The sequence below is a fragment of the Prionailurus viverrinus genome, chromosome A3 (genome assembly GCF_022837055.1).
Source record: "Prionailurus viverrinus isolate Anna chromosome A3, UM_Priviv_1.0, whole genome shotgun sequence".
Lineage (NCBI taxonomy): Eukaryota > Metazoa > Chordata > Mammalia > Carnivora > Felidae > Prionailurus > Prionailurus viverrinus.
In genome coordinates, this window is record NC_062563.1 from 46,276,819 (window position 1) to 46,293,309 (window position 16,491).

General features: G+C 39.5%; 1 protein-coding gene across 1 annotated transcript in view; it reads left to right on the forward strand.

Moving 5' to 3' along the window:
• KIZ (kizuna centrosomal protein) overlaps window positions 1-16,491 on the forward strand; it is a 143,723-nt gene that overhangs the window by 21,719 nt on the left and 105,513 nt on the right. Inside the window, exon 4 of the mRNA XM_047854270.1 lies at window positions 733-825. Within this exon, the coding sequence (XP_047710226.1) occupies window positions 733-825 (93 nt within the window). The remainder of the gene's footprint in view (window positions 1-732; window positions 826-16,491) is intronic.

Sequence of the window (16,491 nt, forward strand, 5' to 3'; positions counted from 1 at the left end):
GTGCATCACGGCCTAATTTAGAAAATGTTCTGATACTTATCTGTGATGAACCACCATCCGTGAATTTCTTAAGGCTTTAATTACTAACATACTGAATCAAAGCCCTTTTTATGCCTTGCTTTTAAGAAAAAGTCATTTTATGATGGAATCACTTTCATCAATTATAGTGCGATAATGATGCAGGCATCTTCATGTAGTTATTAGTGCCAGAGCAAACTTCATTCCTATGGTACTGATCATTGATGTTTCCTGTATATTTTTATTCATAGAAAATGGAGTTTGTTTCAAGTCGATGAGCTAGCAAATAATATACTCTGTTCCTGTGATTAGTAGGACCATGATACTAATGTAGATGTCTATAAAGATAAGAAGTCCGTAGGATTGATTTCTTTTCCTTTAGGACAAAACTTTTCAAGGTAAACACTGTCTAATGTGCTGCTTTCATAATAAAGTAACTGGATTTTCCTGATAGCTTAATATGCTAAGGTTTTATTCCCTAAATTGATGGAAGACAGTAAGAAGCCATCAGGTCTTATGTAAAAACATACAGCATTTTATAGACCTCAGCTTTTGACATTTTATTTGTGAAATTTTCTATTCTAAGTTGAATTTCTTAGTAACATCAACTTTTACTTTCTACTTCACTGTTTTATACTCTAAAGACTAAAAAATATAGGCAGATGCTGGTTATAATAAGAGCCACCACAAAATCAAAACTTTGTTTCTGTTTAGACCGAATATGAGGCTCAAATTAAGAAGACACAGCTACTCTCAAAAGATAGACCTGGAATAAAAGGTGAACTGAAAGATGAAGACAGAGAAAAGGTAATAAATTAAAACAATAAACTTTCTGTTAACAGAGGATTTCTGGAGTGTTTCTCTTTTACTATATTGTTTTAAATAAAATCATGTTATTACAGAGATCTTTTTTATTAAACCTTAAGTATTATTTAAAGACTTATAGAGTATTGCTTTAATGTCTAATTCAATTAAATTTGCTAAAAGGCAGTCACAGCAGGTTTAAAAGAGATAGATTCCAAAGAAAACCTTAGTGTTGTTAGCAGGTGAAATTATGTTTCTCTAAATAATGCTTTGTCGCTGCTTTTTTTCTTCGTTCCAGAAATGTTTTAAATAAAAGGTAAACAAAATATGGAATTTTGCTTTTCTTTGTATATATAATTTTGTACATTTTAACCTTTTCACAGAGAAAGTGGAAAGAAAAGATTGCATATCTAAGCAACAGACAAAAAGACTGGCAAGGAATACTTAAATAAATTCTGCTATGTATCTGCCGTAATGCAGGCTTCTAATCCTGCAGCCTATCTCCATATAAATGATTCTGTTCAAGACCATAGATGTTTTCTTCACTAAAAGCAGTAAAGCTCTTTTAGATGAAATGTCTAAAAACATCTTGTAATAACTTGGAGCATGCTGGCAAGAGTAGTCACTTGTGACTATGTGTGAAACCCCCTCAGCCAGTCGATATTGTAATAAGCAAAAATGGTAGCATCACTCCATTATTCAGAAAAGCCAACAGCGTGCTTGTTCCTTAGGCTGCAGCATTCATTAAGAAAAGCTTACTGGGCTGAAAGCTGGAAACAGATGATAACGGGATATGATTTTCATATTTAATGCTTTCCTTGGAAGAGTATGTGTGCTACAGATTGATAGAAGAACCAACTGCTACTTTACTAAAAGACTTTCAGGTTTGCCCTATAGCTACCGATGGAATCATTCAGCCAAGAAATTAACTTTTTCTCCTTTTACCTGCTTTATATATCTGCTAAGCAGGCTGCCTGGCTGCCAGTAAATGTTATTATGCAGTTAACTGTTTGGTATTTAAGACTCTTATCAGAAAAGAAACAGAGGCCACACTATTTTGTTTTTATAGTAGGAGGAAGGTTTTAGTTTTCCTTTTTTCCATGCATTAGCAGGCATTAATCTGAGTTTATAGGAAGTTTTAGTTTTCCTTCCCAAAGATTAAAAAGTTAAAAAACCTAGAATTTAGAGCATTCTTTAAACTGTAAGATACAAAACACCAAGCCCCAGAAACCTTGACCTATATAAAAAGGCCTTTTAATGATAAATGATTTCTGTGCCATTAGATGTATGCCAAATGTGGTATGATGTGATAGACTTCTAAACCATTCAGGCAGTTTTTATGTTTGACATTGGGTCATGAAATAATTGATGTGTTTTTAATCTATAAGCCGGTTTGTTCTTTTTATGCCATACCTGATAAAGGCATTCTTAGTACGGCAGTGTCAATGGTACTTAAGTAAAACGGGAGACTTTTTTTTTCTATTTGCACTAGTGATCCCTTACCTTACATACAATTACATAGTCTCCTTTTAAGTTATATTTAAAATTAGGGCAAGAGACATACAGCTGACAACCCCTTAAAGACGTTACATATAATAATTAGAAGACAGGTATTTTCCTGTGTACTATAAAGTGTCATCTTAAAAGCTTTGATTATTGACTGTATATAACAATCAATTAGGTAACATTTTGAGAAATTTCTTTCTTGCCTATATTCAATTTCTTATTGGTGTTCCATCAATTAAAAGGTAAATACATTTCAGTAAAATGATGAATTAATGAATCCTTATTATATGCTAATTCCAGAATAATTGCTTATCATATGAGTTACATTTTTTTTTCCGGTGGAAATCCATACATGTCTTCTTTAGACAGTCATATGAATTAGTCTCTGTTCCCAGAGTTGTTGGTCTTCAGGTATTGGCCTGAAGCGCAGTATGGTGTCACTGGTTGAAGTCAATAAATCATTTTTAAGCATGTGATCTGTGTGAGAAGCCACAGTAGATCCCCCTATGAATTCCACAGTGCTTGTGCTCAAGGTGCTTCCTACAAGGAGATGTCCTTTCTAAGGCACAAGATAGTATGTAATGAATGCCAGTTACATGTGGTTGGGCATGTGCTGCATGAAGAAAGAAGGTATGCTTCTACCAAAATGAGTGGCCCAAGACTCAGTGGAGGAGGTGGTGTTTGAACTAGCGTGAAGGATGGGAAAGATATCAGTCAGTGGGGATGTGTTAGACATTTGAAGGCCAGGAGATGTCATGATTAAAGGAGTAGAAGCAGGAAAGCCCAGTGGGCAGTTGTGCAGCCTGGCTGAAGTCCAGTGTTCTTGTACGGAAGTGGTAGACAGTAAGGTTGGAAAGTTACATCATGGAACTTCTTAGTGCCACATTAAGAATTGAGATTTCCTCCTGGAATCGTGTGTGTGTGTGTGTGTGTGTGTGTGTGTGTGTGTGTGTGTGTGTGTGCGCGCGCGCGGGCACGTGTAATAGTGTGTGTATGTGTTGGGGCAGGTAAAGGCAGGACTTGTGGATGGAGCAGTGACATCACAGCTGTGCAGCAGCAGGGAGATAAGGCTGGAGGTGCCATGGAGGACGAACTGGGGGAAGGAGTTGGTGGAACTGAAGAATCAGGGTTCGTTCAGACAGGAAGAATTAACTAAGAGCCTAAATTGAGGGTTGCCATTAAAGTGGAAAACACTGATGAGGGGGAGAGGACTTGTCAAATTAATGATAATTCTGAATTATAAGAAGCTATATTTTTTAAGTGATTGTATACCTTTCAACCATAGCAGTAACATGGATACTCTATCAAGAAAAGTCATCAAGCAGTGATTGTCCATTTTCTCAATGTAAAACTCTAGCTCAGTTTCATAATAAGGCATCCAGAGTTTTCATGCCTCCTCTGGCTACTTTTCAGAGTTCTGTGTTCTCTTAAGAGAATTAATAATTGGTCTACTTGTTCCCCAAGCTTGTTTCCATGATTAGTTTACCTAGTAAACTTTTGGTTTTTGGTTAATAGATAGCAAAAAGACAAAGTTCAAGCCCCCATTCGGATCCTCACAAATTTTACTATAATTCAGTAATCCTTTCCCTCTATTATACATTGCATTTTTTTGTTGTTGGGGCAGGGTGTAAATTCTAATTCTGTTGGTCTTTTGGCATGTTCTAGTTACTTAGTTTTTCGTATGAGCAGTGACTAGAGAACATACATAAAAAAACATCAAGGGACGCCTGGGTGGCTCAGTCGGTTAAGGGTCCGACTTCAGCTCAGGTCATGATCTCGCGGTCTATGAGTTTGAGCCCCACGTCGGGCTCTGTGCTGACAGCTCAGAACCTGGAGCCTGTTTCAGATTCTGTGTCTCCCTCTTTCTCTCTCCTCCCCCGCTCATGCTCTATCTCTCTCTCCCCAAAAATAAACGTTAAAAAAAAATTAAAAAAAAAATCAAAGCGTATGTATTGTCATTTGTGAATGAGATATCAATTTTGGGATGGGGTTTGTGAAGTTTCTTTGAACTATTTTTGTGTGTGTTTGTGTGAGAGAGAGAAATTTTTTTTTTATGTTTTAAAATTTACATCCAAATTAGCATATAGTGTAACAGTGATTTCAGGAGTAGATTCTTCAGTGCCCCTTACCCATTTAGCCCATCCCCCCTCCCACAACCCCTCCAGTAACCCTTAGTTTGTTCTCCATATTTATGAGTCTCTTCTGTTTTGTCCCCCTCCCTGTTTTTATTTTTGTTTCCCTTCCCTTATGTGCATCTGTTTTGTCTCTTAAAGTCCTCATATGAGTAAAGTCATATGATTTTTGTCTTTCTCTGACTGACTAATTTCACTTAGCATAATACCCTCCAGTTCCATCCATGTAGTTGCAAATGGCAAGATTTCATTCTTTTTGATTGGTGAGTAATACTCCATTGTATGAAAGAAATTGAAGAAGACACAAAAAAAAGGAAAAAGATTCCATGCTCCTGGATAGGAATAACAAATATTGTTAAAATGTTGAAACTACCCAAGGCAATCTTTGAACTATTATACTGTGAAACATGTTCTACTAAAAGCAGAAGTGAACTGGATCCTTCACAGCAAGAGTGTACCATGCTAGGCCTGGCTGGAGATCTGTGGAGGACCAGGGAATTTTGTCACAGGGCTGAAGGCTAACTGGAGAGTTCCATTTCACTGTTGTAATACTTCCTGCAAGGGTCACATGAAGAATGGTTATGCAGGCTGTTACTTCTACTTCTCATGTTAATTGTAACAATGTGTAATGATCAATGCACACTTATTCTGTGCCAGGTGCTACACGAAGCACTTTATGGTCATCAACTCATTTAATCATCTCAACAATCCTGGAAGTAGATGCTGTTGTTATCCTCGTTTCATGGGAAGGCTCAGAGAGGTTAGTTAACTTCCCCAAGACTACACAGCGAGGCAGAGCCAAAACTCAAATCCAGACTCTTTGGCTTCAGTGTCCATGCAGTTAGCCATCTTGCTGCCCTGCCATCTGAGGTGGTGTGGGTGAAATGCTCTTCAAAAGTTGGGAAAAATTCCTGATCCAATAAAAACACCCTGGCCAATATCATGCAAAATATTCCAGTTATCCATTTAGATGCTGCATTTGTGCCTAACGTTGGTCTCATTTGGTGCTATAATATTCCAGCTAAATCAGGTGAGCCAAGGAAAGCAGAGCATCTGTCTCTGAACAGCTCATGTTTACACTAAAAGGAGAATACATTTGAGTTGGCTTGGTAGGGCAGAAGAAATACCTTAAAGCTCTGCTGAAGAAGGACTTCCAGTTGAGAAGACATGTGCACTTTGTGTGCAGTGGCTTCACCTGTGGGTTGGAGCTGTGTCAGGAGAGGTGGTGAAACTGTGGTGGGGAGCAGCCCTATTGCAGGGGTGGCACCAAACAGGGAAGACAGCCCAGTATTACATGATGGGAAGAGTTCCATTTCCAGAGGACAGACCGTGGCTCCTGGAATCTGAGCAGTATTCACAAGACCAAGGCAGCCACTGTAGGGCCTGGGCTCATCTCCAAGGGCTGAAGTGACCGGCATTGTGGAGGAGACAAGTGATTGAAATAACATGATAGCAAGGGTAAAGGAGTCATAAGACTCTCCTGAAATACCCATAAAGAGAAAATGACTTAGGTTGGAATCTTCTGGAAGCAGATCCTAAGACAAGGATTGGAGTGTAAGTGGTTTATTTGGGAGGTGGTCCCAGGAAGCACAGAGGAGAGAGGAAGGTGACACAACCAGTAGTGTATGATTGAATGGGTTACTACTGTGAGCAGCCAGAGCTCAGTCCTATTGGGGAACCTTGGAAGACTGTGTAGCACATGCCTTAGTGTCTTCACACATGGGCGTAGAAAAGGGAGTGGGGATATATTCTTCAGTTCCTATCTGTCATTGACTGAATGTTGTGGCTGGCTCTACTCCTGGCTGCTGCAGAGCAGTGAGGGAACCTCCCAGGCCAGAAGGACACTGTGGGCATGTACTGGGATGGTGAGGTTCCCATAGATATGGGTCTGGCCCTGTCATACCGGCTACTGGAGAGAGCAGTGCAGGGCAAGAGTAAAGTGGTTGGGTTATTACTTAAAGTTATCTATATAGGCCCCAATTTCTTACCCTTACTGGCCCCGAGTACCTCATTCACCAGCAGTCTCCTTGAACCACTGCTCAATTCTGAAGAGTGCAAGCATCTCCCTAAAGTGGGGCTCTCAGCGGTTGCCCAGGTTTCTAATACTGGGACATTGTACCTTGCTTGTCACCCTTGCAGAGTTGTGACTTTATTTGACCTAGAGCAATGACAAAGTCAGAAGGTATTCAGCTGGGCCTCTTTTGTCTAAATAGCTTTTTCACTTGTATGTGTTTCTCTTCACAAGACATTTAAAAATTAAACTGAATTACACAAAGTTTTTCAAGTCCTGGCGCTAATACTAGATTTGTAGGCCTTTTTTTTTCAGGAGAGGCTAGAAAATGCTCTTCTCTCCATGCTCATTAGACCATGAGCTCCTGCACGGTAGGGTCTTGGCCCATCCACTGCTCCACCTGGTGAGTGGTAGCAGCCCACCAGCCTGCAGTGAGGAAGAGGAGGGAGCCATTCTTCTTGAGCGAGGGGTGTGCCCCATTCCACTGGAGTCTGAGGCCAGATGAAGTTTGAACTCTTCACATCCTGCTTCCTTTTGAGGGTACCTCCCAAGTGGGTAGTGTGGCTCAGATTGACAGCTAACATTTGCATTGGTCTTACTCTGTGTCAGGTACGGTTCTAAGGACTTTATAGAATACAGTACACACACACACGTCTACGCACACTCATTACAACAACTTTCCGAAGTAAGATTTATTTTTATGCCCATTTTACAAATTAGGAGATGGAGGCCCAAAGAAATTAAGTAACTTGTCTCCAGATCACATAGCTGGTCAGTGGCAGAGCCTTAATTAATAAATACATCAACTTTGCTTCTCAGTCATTGCAAGAAAGGTTTCACTTAGGAGAATGGTGGGAAGAAGTCTCTCTGGAAGAGACTTAACCTCTTTCTCACAGTCAAGAATGAAAATAACCATATTTTTAAATTTTCCTTTTGTGAAGACATTTGGCTACACAACTATCACTCCTTTGCTGTCTCTGTGGTGGAATTATGTGACAAGTGTGTTATGTGTCAAAGACTCTTACAGGTGAGAAAATTGGATTCATATATATATAGGTACACATCTTGTAGTAGAGTGATAGGGAAGAGAGAAAAAGTCAAGGAGAAGGGGAAACGGAAACAAGCCGATTTGGCAAGAGGAAGATAAAATTTGTGGAAAACACTGTTTCTTTTCTCCCTTTGATGGTACAAGGGATTATGGAAGCCTCCACAGGAGAACAAATTTTGATTTCCATTTTTTATAAGATTTTCCAAACTTCATATACTTATATTCTATGAAATAATGTATTAGAAAAAAAAAGTCTTTTTCATATAGTCTGAAAAAATGTATTCATGCCTAGAACTTTTTTGGAAAGGAATCTGGCAATAACTATCACAATTATATATGCAGTTGACCCTTGAACAATGTACGGGTCCACTTATACACAGATGTTGAACTTTATGTACAGTTTGTACATGTATTTTCCTTATGATTTTCTTTTCTCTGGCTTGCTTTATTGTAAGAATGCAGTATATAACACATATAATATTAAAAGTATGTGTTAATCGACCATTTGTGTTGTGGATAAGGCTTCCAGTCAACAGGAGACTATTAGTAGTTAAGGTATATACAGATTTTTGACTGTTCAGGGGGTTGGATATACACGTATGCTTTGTGCCAGCAATCCAGCTATCCTCAAGAAATAGAAACTCTAATTAGTTTAATAACATTAATATACTAGGGGTGCCTGGGTAGCTCAATCGGTTGAGCAATCAACTTCGGCTCAGGTCATGATCTTGTGGTTCGTGGGTTCGAACCCTGGGTCGGGCTCTGTGCTGACAGCTCAGAGCCTGGAGCCAGCTTCGGATCCCGTGTTTCTCTCTCTCTCTGCCCCTCTCTCACTCATGCTTTGTTTCTCTCTCTCTCTCTCTCTCTCTCTCTCTCTCTCAAAAATAAATAAACATTTAAAAAAATTTTAAATAATGTTAATACAGTAAAAAAAACCCAAAAAGTTTGAGGAAGGGATGAGCAGTGGTTAATCCATTTTAGGAAGAAAGAGCCTGCCTGTGTATGGGATCGCTCTTTTAATTGTAGTGTGTTAGTTGCTTCTATCCTCACATCTCTCAAAATTAGAAACTGGAGTTGGCATTCTGTCTTTCTAATGTAGTCCTGCACATTTCTTTTTTAACAGGAAGCTCTAAGAGACACAGTTATATCCTGAGCCACCCTGTGTAGGAACCACAGAGCATGTACAGAGCATACTAAAGTGTATTATAAAAGAAAAGACTGTTGTCTTGATATTCTCAGACACTTGTTAAGCTTCTTTTTTTGCAAGCTGTGGCTTTCTATTGTTTTGATCAAGGTTAATTGCATAAACCTAGGGGTATTGGGGAAAATGTTGGTGCTGGGGTGTGTGTGTTTATTTTTTGAAAATCACCAATTGGTACAAATTAGGAATGCTGAATTTATGTTGAAGTTTTTATCTGCTCTTCTCCTACTCTTCCCATTTACCCTATATAGACTTGGTTTTATTTATCAGGTACAGGTTCTACTTAGTGTCCTATTTTAATAGGTCTGATTTTATACTGGTTGAATTTAGTAGGAAATTAGATGTAGACTTCCAATTTATTATTAGAGACTTTTATGTTTGTTTTTCAAAAAAGCTGTGGCTCAATGATACAATTTGAGCTTCATTGATTCCATTTTGAGTGTTGTAGCATAAGAGATGGGCATTGGAGTCCTCGTGTGTGGGTTTGAATCTGTGACCAAGAGCAAATTGTTCAACCTTGCTAAGTCCCATAAGGATGAGTACAATAATAATGGTTGTTTTGAGAATTAAAAAAGGTAATGAATATAAATCTGTTTGACACCTGGTAAGTGCTTGGCAAATGTTCACTGATCCTGCCACCACTCTCACCACTGTCCCCATCATCTCCGTCTTTGGTCTCCGTGAGAGTAGCCATTCTTTGGTCCAGCTTTTTGCCACTTATCTAGAGAGTGGTGACACGAGCTCTGGGGATGGAGAGGCTACCTATGAGTTAAAGAAATGGGACGTAAAGCCACCGGGTGGTAACAGCTTGTAGTTGATTTATGTTATAGGGATTTGCCCAACAAAGTTACTTCTAGAAGATACCTTTGAAGCCTAAACTTAACGGATCCATTTTAAAATTAATATGGTTCTAGTGACTATTGGATTTAATGGCCAGAGATATCTCTTTGTGGCCTTAGTTGTGAATTGATTGTGTCTATAATCTATCACAGTGGCAAAATGAAAGAAGTGTTAAGAATTGCTTTGGCATGATGTCTTAGCTCAGGTGGCCATAACAAAATACCGTAGACTGGGGGCTTAAACAATGGAAATTTATTTTCTCACAATTCTGGAAACTGGAAGTCCAAGATCAGGCCTCTCTCTTTGTGTTGCAGACAGCTGTCCCTTCTCTCTGTCCTCATATGGCCTCTTGTGTGTGTGTGTGTGTGTGTGTGTGTGTGTGTGTGTGTATAGAGAGAGAGATCTCTGGTATCTCCTCCTCTTATCAGGACACCAGTCATATTGGATTAGGGCCCCACCCTTACAAACTCATTTAACCTGAATCATCCCATTAAAGACTCTGTCTCCCAGTAATTATACTGGGAATTAGGGCTTCAACATAAGAATTTGGGGACAGGGGACACAATTCAGTTTATAACACATGATGAAGTAAAATAATTCCTTCAGGATTGTTATATATAAATTTTTATTAAGGGATTGTTTTTGAAATCTCAATGTGACTTAAGGACTTGCTTACACAGAAACTAGAAATAATCATTGAACTGTGTGAAAGCTGAAAATTTGGTCTGATATTTCCATTTCTAGTCTGCATTCATCTTGATATTTCTTAATTCCCTTACCTGTGAAAGAAATAATAATATAGTAAGAAAAAAATTAAGATTTTCTGAGCATTTTTTAAAGAATGTGAAGTATAACATGCATTTTTCAAAGTACAGTAATGATTAAGATCTACCTGCTTTGACAGCTGTAGTTAGTAATTTTTTTTAATTTTTAAATGTTTATTTAAGAGAGAAAGAGAGACAGAGTGTGAGCAGGGGAGGGACAGAGAGAGAGGGAGACACAGAATCTGAAGCAGGTTCCAGGCTCTTAGCACAGAGAGTGATACAGGGCTTGAACTCATGAACTATGAGATCATGACCTGAGCCGAAGTCAGATGCTTAACTGACTGAGCCACCCAGGTGCCCCTGTAGTTAGTAATTATTAACTAAGTCATCATTATAATAATTGTAAACTAGGTCTCTCTTCTTTCCCCCCAGTAAAGATGTAGTCCTGGTTTTAAAAGTTACCTTCTGGGGGCCCTGGGTGTCTCAGTCCATTAAGCGTCTGACTTTGGCTCAGGTCATGATCTCACCATTTGTGGGTTCTAGCCTCGTGTTGGGTTCAGTGCTGACAGCTCGGAGCTCAGAGCCTGGAGCCTGGAGCCTGCTTCGGATTCTGTCTGTCTCTCTCTGCCCCTCCCCCACTCATGCTCTGTCTCTCTCTCAAAAATAAACATTAAAAAAAAAAAGTTACCTTCTGTTCACTGAAAAGTATTTTTAGTCATATTCATTTCCTTTGCAATCACTTTCCCCAGCTCCTAAAATGTTTAAAGAAACTACAGATAGAGAATTGTGTCAGGAAAAGGAAGAACTGAACCAAAATCCTGGATTAGAGATTTACCTCAAGCACTGAGCTACAGAAAGTAATAGGAAGGCGTAGAAACATTGATAATTATTTCGGATCCTTAAATACTGATACATGCACCTTCTTTTGGCAATAATGTCTGTCTCAAACTGTTCAATTCCTAATATTATTCCTGTGTCAACAAGAATGTGAAACACAACATTCTCTCTTCAGCTTTCCTGGCTCAGAAACTGCTTGAGACACATAACAATGTCAGAATTTTAAGATTAAAGACCACCCTATTTCCTGTTGCTAAGCAAACAAAATGCAGACTGTTTTAAAAAAGAAAAGAGGCACCTGTCTCACGACCCATCTCAGCAAACAGGAAAGCTGCCAACCTATAGAAGCCCAGCTTGTATTTTACTGGAGCCACTATTTTACTTTGCAAATGTTGAGCCAGTTGAGATGTAGCATTGCCTTACAGCAAGCAGCAGTTCAATTGTACAGGCCTATTGTACATTTTTTGTTGTTATAAAAGTTTAATTGCTGGTAGGAATGTAAAATGGTGCAGCAGATAAGTGGTTGCCTAGGGCTGGGGGCTGGTCAGGGAGGATGGGGAGTGATTACTAAAGGGCACTGGGTTTCTTTTTGGGGTAATGAGATGTCCTAAAATTGGTATAGTGATGGTTGCACAACTGTGATTATACTGAAGCCTCTGAATTGTATACTTTAAAAGGATGAATTTTATGGTATGTGAGTTATATCTCAATAAAAAGGTTTTTGTTAAGTTTGTGAAATTGGAAAAAGGACAAGATGAGCAGAACAATGTTCATTTTCCTGGCATAATCCTATATAAACACATTTTGGTTAATTTCTCTTCTGTTGATTTATCTTTACATAGGTGTAAGCATATTAAATATATAATTTGCGTTTTATTTTTCTTTTGCCATATCTAAACATTTCCCTTGTTATGGCATCGTCTTCATTTGCCTCATTTTTGTGACTTGCCCTATTTTATGTGGTTTGCTTCTAACCTTTCATGATTGTAAGTAATGCTGCAAATGAACTTGTTTGTCCCATAGCTTTTTATTTTCCTGTAAGGCTTATTTCCTTAAGGTGTTTCCTTGTAAAATGAAAGAATCAAAGACAATAAAAATGTCTAGGACTCTTGATGCTGGATTCTTTCCTATTTGCTTTCAGAGGATTCTGCCTGTTTATTTCACTACCAACAATACAGGAGCATCTATTTCACCTAACCTTCATCACTACTGGAGATTCTGAAAATTGTTACTGTTATTTTTTTATTGAAATATACTTGACTTATAATAGTGTATAAATTTAAGGTGTATAACAGGTTAATTTGTTACATATATATTTTAATATGATTGCCATTTTGTGATAATTAGCACCTTTATCGCATTACATAATTACCATTTCTTTTCAGTGGTTAGGATAATTGAGTTCTAGTCTCTTAGCAAGTTTGATGATTGTAATACAATATTGTTGCCTATATTCATTGTACTGGGCATTAGATCTCTAGGACTTACTATGCAATGCACGTTTATACTGTTAAGCCTATCCCCAGCACCCTGCTTCCCAGGGGTTATCTTTTTTTTTTTTTTAATTTACATCCAAATTAGTTAGCATATAGTGCAACAATGATTTCAGGAGTAAATTCCTTAGTGCCCCTTACCCATTTAGCTCATCCCCCCCCCACAACCCCTCTAGTAACCCTCAGATTGTTCTCCATATTTAAGAGTCTCTTATGTTTTATCCCCTTCCCTGTTTTTATATTATTTTTGTTTCCCTTCCCTTATGTTCATCTGTTTTGTCTCTTAAAGTCCTCATATAAGTGAAGTTATATGATTTTTGTCTTTCTCTGACTGACTAATTTCACTTAGCATAATACCCTCCAGTTCCATCGACATAGTTGCAAATGGCAAGATTTCATTCTTTTTGATTGCTGAGTAATACTCTATTGTACATATATACCACATCTTCTTTATCCATTCATCCATCTATAGACATTTGGGCTCTTCCCATACTTTGGCTATTGTCAATAGGCTGCTATAAACATAGGGGTTGCATGTGTCCCTTCGAAACAGCACACCTGTATCCCTTGGATAAATGCCTAGTAGTAAAATTGCTGGGTCATAGGGTAGTTCTATTTTTAGTTTTTTGAGAAACCTCCATACTGTTTTCCAGAGTGGCTGCACCAGTTTGCATTCCCACCAACAATGCAAAAGCGATCCTTTTATCTCCGCATCCTCGCCAACATCTGTTGCTGCCTGAGTTGTTAATGTTAGCCATTCTGACAGGTGTAAGGTGGTCTCTCGTGGTTTTGATTTGTATTTCCCTGATGATGAGTGACGTTGAGCATTTTTTCATGTGTCGGTTGCCCATCTGGATGTCTTCTTTGGAGAAGAGTCTATTCATGTGTTTTGCCCATTTCTTCACTGGATTGTTTTTTGGGTGTTGAGTTTCAGAAGTTCTTTGTAGATTTTAGATACTAACCCTTTATCTGATGTGTCATTTGCAAATATCTTCTCCCATTCTGTCGGTTGCCTTTTAGTTTTGCTGATTGTTTCCTTCGCTGTGCAGAAGCTTTTTCTTTTGATGAGGTCCCAGTAGTTCATTTTTGCTTTTGTTTCCCTTGCCTCTGGAGACCCGTTGAGTAAGAACTTGCTGCGGACATGATCAAAGAGGTTTTTGCCTGCTTTCTCCTCGAAGATTTTGATGGCTTCCTGTCTTACATTGAGGTCTTTCACCCATTTTGAGTTTATTTTTGTGTCTGGTGTAAGAAAGTGGTCCAGGTTCATTCTTCTGCATGTCACTGTCCAGTTTTCCCAGCACCACTTGCTGAAGAGACTGTCTTTATTCCATTGGCTATTCTTTCCTGCTTTGTCAAAGATTAGTTGGCCATACGTTTGTGGGTCCATTTCTGGGTTCTCTATTCTGTTCCATTGATGTGAGTGTCTGTTCTTGTGCCAGTACAATACTGTCTTGATGATTACAGCTTTGTAGTATATCTTGAAGTCTGGGATTGTGATGCCTCCTGCTTTGGTTTTCTTTTTCAAGATTGCTTTGGCTATTCAGGGTATTTTCTGGTTCCATACAAATTTTAGGATTATTTGGGTTTCGGTGTGGGGAAGATGGCGGCGTAGGAGGATGCTGGGTTCACCGCATCCTCCTGATCACTTAGATTCCACCCATATCTGCCTAAATAACCCAGAAAACCACCAGAAGACTAGCAGAATGGACTCTCTGGTGCCAAGCATAGACGAGAGGCCCACAGAAGAGGGTAGGAAGGGTGGAGAGGCGGTGCACACTACACAGACTGGCAGGAGTGAGCCGGGGCAGTGGAGGGGCAGCCCACCTGGCAGGGCAGAGCCCCTGAGTCTGGCTTGCAAAAGCAGAGGGGCCATATGGAGTATGTTCTGACAGCCAGTGGGACTTAACATCTGGAATGTTATAAGTCAACAGCTCTGCTCAGAGAGTGGGAGGGCTAGAGGACAATGGGAGGGAGAGTTATTGAGCCCGAGAGGACAGAGCTCAGCTTTGTGAGGAATAAAGGTGCTGGCCAGCGCCATGTCCCTCACCCATCCTCCAGCCAAAATCCCAAAGGGAACCAGTTCCTGTCACGGAACTTGCTTGCACCATGCAAACACACAATGCTGTGCTTCTGTGGATCCATCCCTCCGACAGGTCTTCCTCCCTCCCAGTGCCATAGGGCCCCTCCCGAAGTGGACTACCGAAGGCAAAGCTAGCTGAGTCTGCCCCTCCTGCCCCTGTGCACCTTGCAGATCCACCCCAGCTAATATGCCAGATCCCATCAAAGCAGCACCACAAGTGTGGCAGTGTCAAAGTAGCCCAGACAGGGGCCACACCACTCCACAGTGAGTCCTGCCCTTGGGAGAGGGGAAGATAAGGTACACACCAGTCTGACTGTGGCCCCACCCACCAATGCAAGTTACTCCAGATAGCACAGAGGAAGAGCCCTGCAGTTCCACCCCACTCCAAGGACTATATCCAAAATGACAAAATGGAAGTATTCTCCTCAAAAGAAACTCAGGGAGTAGCAAGAGCTAATGAAATGATCAAAAACGATTTAAGCAATATAAAAGAACATGAATTTAAAATAATAGTGATAAAATTAATCTCTGGGCTTGAAAAAAGTATAGAGGACAGCAGAGAATATTACTACAGAGATCAAGGGACTAAGAAACAGTCAGGAGGGGCTAAAAAATACTATAAATGAGCTGAAAAATAAAATGCAGGCGACCACAGCTCAGATTGAAGAGGCAGAGGAGAGAATAGGTGAATTAGAAGATAAAATTATGGAAAAAGAGGAAGCTGAGAGAGAGATAAAAAAAATCCAGGAGTATGAGGGGAGAATTAGAGAACTAAGTGATGCGATGAAACGTAATAATATATGCATAATTGGTATTCCAGAAGAGGAAGAGACAGAGGTGCACTTGAAGAAATCATAGGTGAGAACTTCCCTGATCTGGGGAAGGAAAAAGGCATTGAAATCCAAGAGGCACAGAGAACTCCTTTCAGACGTAACTTGAATCGATCTTCTGCACGACATATCATAGTGAAACCAGCAAAATACAAGGATAAAGAAAAAATTCTGAAAACAGCTAGGGATAAACATGCTCTAACATATAAAGGGAGACCGATAAGACTCGTGACGGATCTATCTACTGAAACTTGGCAGGCCAGAAAGGAATGGCAGGAAATCTTCAATGTGATGGATAGGAAAAATATGCAGCCGAGAATCCTTTCTCCAGCAAGTCTGTCATTTAGAATAGAAGGAGAGATAAAGGTCTTCCCAAACAAACAAAAACTGAAGGAATTCATCACCACTAAACCAGCCCTACAAGAGATCCTAAGGGGGATCCTGTGAGACAAAGTACCAGAGACATCACTACAAGCATGAAACCTACAGACATCACAATGACTCTAAACCCATATCTTTCTATAATAACACTGAATGTAAATGGACTAAATGAGCCAACCAAAAGACATAGGGTATCAGAATGGGTAAAAAAAACAAGACCCATCTATTTGCTGTCTACAAGAGACTTACTTTAGACCTGAAGACACCTTCAGATGGAAAGTGAGGGGATGGAGAACGATCTATCATTCTACTGGAAGTCAAAAGAAAGCTGAAGTAGCCATATTTATATCAGACAAACTAGACTTTAAACTAAAGGCTGTAACAAGAGATGAAGAAGGGCATTATATAATAATTACAGGGTCTATCCATCAGGAAGAGCTAACAATTATAAATGTTTATGCACCAAATAGGAGAACCCTCAAATATAGAAAACAATCACAAACATAAGCAACCTTATTGATAAGAATGTGTTAATTGCAGGGGACT